Source organism: Aptenodytes forsteri, unplaced genomic scaffold, assembly GCF_000699145.1.
Source record: "Aptenodytes forsteri isolate BGI_AS27 unplaced genomic scaffold, ASM69914v1 Scaffold15, whole genome shotgun sequence".
NCBI lineage: Eukaryota > Metazoa > Chordata > Aves > Sphenisciformes > Spheniscidae > Aptenodytes > Aptenodytes forsteri.
In genome coordinates this window covers 12137153-12142008 of record NW_008795129.1, presented here as the reverse complement: position 1 = coordinate 12142008, position 4856 = coordinate 12137153, and the positions used below count along the sequence as shown (strand labels likewise).

Sequence of the window (4856 nt, the reverse complement as noted above, 5' to 3'; positions counted from 1 at the left end):
CGCCGGCCGCCTCCTGCCGCTGCTGTGCGGGGGGGCGAGGAGCAAGGGGGCCTCCCTGAGCCCCGGGGCGCCGGGCCGCCTCACCCAGCGGCGCTACAAGAAGGACGTGCTGCCCTCCCCCGAGGGGCCCGTGCCCTCCGTCTCCATCACTGAGATCCGGCAGTACCTGCGGGCCCAGGGCATCCCCTTCCACGACGGGTACAGCTGCCTGCACACCCCCAGCCTCTTCACCAACAGCCGGGAGGACCAGCCGCTGCCGCCGGCCGCCAGCGCCCCTTACACGCTTTTCATTGACAAGACGACGGGCAGCTTCCTGTGCACGGCCACCCTGGCCGAGGGCACCTGGCAGGACTTCCAGGCCAACGTGGAGCTGCGGCACCGCGGCGTTCCCGCCCCCAGCTCGGAGGAGCCGGAGGAGGACACGCGACGGGCTCGCGAGGATGCCCGCTGCATCTGGGACCGGGCGCTGCCGCTCTGGGAGCTGCTGGACGAGGATGAGACCAGCAAGACCAAGGCCATGTTCGGTATCTCCCTGGTGACGGACGCCACGCTGAAACGCTTCGGGGTGCGTTACCTGAGGGCTGCCAAGTCCCTAGTCTTTCCCTGGTTCAGCCCCCGCGATGCAACCCTGAAGGGCCTGAAGCTCGTGAGGGTGGAGAAGAAGGGGGATGCGATCGCTTACGTGGAAGAGACTTTACCCCGCTTCGATTCCTATCGCAATCTCTTTGGGCTGCCCCTGGTCGGCCGCCGAGACACAGAGCTGGTCTTAACTGGGTGGGAGCTGGACGCCCTGGCCCTGCACCAAGCTACAGGGGTGGCCAGCCTGGCCCTGCCGCGGGGGGCCACCTGCCTGCCCCCCGCCCTCCTCCCCTACCTGGAGCAGTTCAAGCGCATCACACTGTGGCTGGGTGAGGACCTGCGCTCCTGGGAAGCCGCCAAGCTCTTTGCCCGCAAGCTGAGCCTCAAGCGCTGCTCCCTGGTGCGCCCCGGTGACCTGCAGCCCCGGCCCTTGGAGGCTCTGAACCAGGGCCTGAACCTCACCAAGATCTTGCGTGCAGCCCTGCCCGCCAGCCACAAATCCATCGTCTCCTTCCGGCAGCTGCGTGAGGAGGTGTTCGGGGAGCTGGTCAACACCGAGCAGGTGGCCGGCGTCAAGTGGGCGCGCTTCCCCGAGCTCAACAAGCTCCTCAAAGGGCACCGCAGAGGGGAGCTCACCGTCTTCACAGGTGATGGGCAAACGGCTGGTGGATGGAGGGAGCAGAGGGCTCTTTGGTGGCTTCAGCCTCCTGAGGGTGATGCCTCACGAGTCTTCCCGGTTCCTTTCTGCTCATGGCTTTGGCTGAGCCTGTCGTGGTGGTGCGTGAGAGGCTGGGGCGTTCCTGGGTGTGGTGGGGCCAGACGCGCGAGTGTGAGGATGGGCTCCGTGCCTGGGGCGGCACAGGGGCTCCCTTCCCCCTGCTCCCATGTGCTGCCTCCTGTCTGAGCCCTCTCTGTGCCTCCCTGCTGGCTGCCCAGCCCTTCCCTGCACCCCGCAGGGACCCGCTGGCTGCTGGAGGTGACACGTGTGTGCCCGGACACGCAGCCTGGCGCGAGACACTGCTTGTTTATGGTGGGAGTGCTGCGGATGGGCCACTCTTAGTCCGCTCCCTGGCACTTCCACCTCTAAACAACCCCTGGTGCGCTCAGGACAGGTCAGATCTTCTACCCCTGCTAATTCCTCCCGTCGTTGTCCTTGCGCCAGGCCCGACGGGCAGCGGGAAGACGACCTTTATCAGCGAGTACGCGCTGGACCTGTGCATGCAGGGGGTGTGCACACTGTGGGGCAGCTTTGAGATCAACAACGTCCGCCTGGCCAAGATCATGTTGACGCAGTTTGCCGCCCAGCGCCTGGAGGACCAGCTGGAGCTGTACGACGAGTGGGCCGACCGCTTCGAGGACCTCCCGCTCTACTTCATGACCTTCCATGGCCAGCAGAACATCAAGTATGGTGCCACACCTTCATCCCCAGTGGCGTTTGCCCCTCATGGCATGTGCTGTGGGGCCCTGGGGAGCTGGGGCTCTTCTCCCACAGTGGGTCGTGGATTTGAGGCTGGCAGGAGGCATGTTGGGGCTGGTCAGGTCCTGGGATTGGCACATGGGGACTGCGTGGCTCAGCTGGCCGCATCCCTGCTGTTGTGAGGACTGTGACAACCTCCTTCTGGGGTGGGGATGAAGGGAGGGGACCTGTCCCTGTGCTAGGTGGCTGCTCTAAAACCAGCCTCTGCCCCTGGCAGGATGTGTCCCCTCACACCCAGCTCACCTGGCAGCGCTGCTGTTTGCTGAGGACGGAGGACAGGCACCTCCAGCTCCTTTTATTCACCAGGCACTGTGGCACCTGCACGCATCCCCACACGCCCTGAGGGTCCCCGTGGGCTGGGAGGATCGCGGGACGGTGGGCAGGGACTGTGTGGGCAGCAGCTGGGTCCTGATCCAGCTGCCCTTACCTGGGGGATGGGGTTGCTCCCATCCTGTGACGGAGGAGATGTGGAGGTGGGATGTGCCTAGGGCCTGGTGGTCAGTGGCCAGCTGCCGTCGGCACCAGCCTGGTGCCTCCCCGCTCTGCCTCTCCCCGTCCCTGTGCCTGGCTTAGCATCCCCATCCTCACCTCTGCTTGTCCCTGTGGCTGATCCTGGCTAATCCCGTTCTCCCCCCGGCCCAGGACGGTGATTGACACCATGCAGCACGCCGTCTACATGTATGACATCACCCATGTGGTCGTCGACAACCTCCAGTTCATGATGGGACACGAGCACATCTCTGTGGACAGGTAGCCCTTCTCCAAGCCGCCCCCTCCTTCCTCCGCCACCCTCGTCACCGGAGTTGGCCCTGTTGGGTGTCACGGCAGGGGCTGGGGACCCGCATAGGGTGTCGCCTTTAGTCCTGTCTGGCAGCCCTGTTTCGTTGAAGGGCGATCACTGCCCTGGGGAGGAAGAGGTGGGAAAGGGTGAGACGGTTCCTGCGATCCTTGTCGCGCCCCATCCCTTCGCCCATGTGGGCCCGGCAGCCCCACGGAGTGTAAGCCCGGACCCCGCGGTGCTTCCTGCTGTGGGACTGAACCTGGCAGCACCTTGCTGCCCCGCCCCGAGCAGTGCCAGCTCCTGACCCCGTTCTCACTGCCACGGCAGGCTTGCTGCCCAGGACTACATTGTTGGTGCCTTCCGCAAGTTCGCCACGGACAACACCTGCCACATCACACTGGTCATCCATCCCCGCAAGGAGGATGACGAGAAGGAGCTGCAGACGGCCTCCATCTTCGGCTCTGCCAAGGTGAGCTGGGCCGGGGTGGCCCTTCCTGTCCCTCGGGCACAGCGTGTTCTCGGGAAGGGGCTGGGATACGTTGGGCAGCCGTCCACAGCTCCCACCAGCACCCTGAGTCATCGCTGGGGACCTGAAAGGCGCTGTGAGAGGCAGGATGCCCCCAGGACTCCTGTCACCTGCTGAAGATGTGCGGAGTCCCGATTTGGCCAGGCCTTGGTAGGGATATGCAGACAGGGAGCAAAGCCTTTGCCAGCTAAAGCTCTGTTGGGACTTTAGGTGCAGTTAAGTAATGCTCGTTGACTGAGTGGGATGTAGTATGAGATAATTAAAGAAGGAGCCAGGGAGGGTGCAGGGATGGGCTCTCTGAGCGCTCCAGTCTCTGCTGTGATGCTGAATGACCCTGCAGTGGTGGGCAGGAGGTGATCTGTGAGTGTGCACAGCCCTCCCGTGTTTCCCCAGGGCGTGCTGTGGCTTCGGCTCAAGCCTATCTGCCCGGCGGGTCGCTGGGATCCTCCGGGGGAAGACAAGGGGTTGGTGTTGTGAAGGTGCTGGAGTTGCCGTGGCCTGGGATGCCCTGTAACAGGGCTTGAAGGAGCCGGGCAGGCAGCCCGTGAGCACCTCTGAGCCCTGTGACTCTGGCTGCCTCCCCGGCACCCTCCTGGAGATGTTTTCCTCTCCCCAGGCCAGCCAGGAGGCCGACAACGTCCTCATCCTGCAGGACCGTAAGCTGGTGACAGGGCCAGGGAAGCGCTACCTGCAGGTGTCCAAGAACCGCTTCGACGGGGACGTGGGTGTCTTCCCCCTGGAGTTCAGCAAGGCCTCTCTCACCTTCTCATCCTCTGGCAAAAGCAAGGTCAGGCTGAAGAAGATGAAGGAGGAGAAGGCGCTTTTAGCCAAGAAAGCTCCAGAGGGAAGCTCGGGATCCTCCAAGAAGCCGTGAGCCTCGCAGGTCTCTTCTTTTGTCCATCAGGAGGGACAGGGACTGGTGCTGGGAGCAGGGGGCTGGGGTACACCAGCCCCTCTCCCCTGGGAGCAGCAGCCGTGCACCACTGTGGCCCTTTCTCCTCCCGCAAGAACAAGCCTCTTGGCCGCCAGCATGGTGTCTCTGAGACGTGGGGCCACTGTGAGAGGAGGAGTGGGGTCGTCCCAGAGAAGAGCGGCCAGGGGAGGGTGCTTTGGCAAACGCTGGCCGCTCTGTGCTGGGAGCGCAGGGTGGGGGAGCAGAGTCAGCGTGGGCTGGGTGATGGGGGCAGTGACTTGCAGCCCCGGGACTTGGGGATCTCTGGACCTGGGGCAGGTTGTTAAATTGTGGCTAAAATGGAGCCGAAATCCTGGGCTGTCACTGGTGGGAAGGACCGTGCAGGGGGACTGTGCAGAGGGACACGTGGAGGGAACCCCCCCGTCATGGGTGGGGGTCTCTGGGCTCGATCCTGGCTGGGATGGAGCCAGCGAGGGGAAGGTGGCGGAGGGAAGTGTAGGAGATTGTGGATGGCTCTTCCCCCAGAGCTGTGCACTCTCTGTGGGACAGGGCGGGAGGGCGGGAGCTGGACCCCCGTGGC

The 4856-nt window shown here is 64.4% G+C and overlaps 1 protein-coding gene across 1 annotated transcript; it reads left to right on the top strand.

The window, feature by feature from the left end:
• Nucleotide 1: 1 nt before the first annotated feature.
• TWNK (twinkle mtDNA helicase) lies at nt 2-4429 on the top strand (the record flags this gene model as incomplete). The annotated part of the gene is made up of 5 exons (XM_009278069.2): nt 2-1226; nt 1742-1982; nt 2699-2806; nt 3165-3306; nt 3980-4429. Coding segments are annotated over 5 exons (1974 nt in total), but the record flags the coding sequence as incomplete, so codon positions are not given.
• Between the last annotated feature and the right edge of the window lie 427 nt (nt 4430-4856).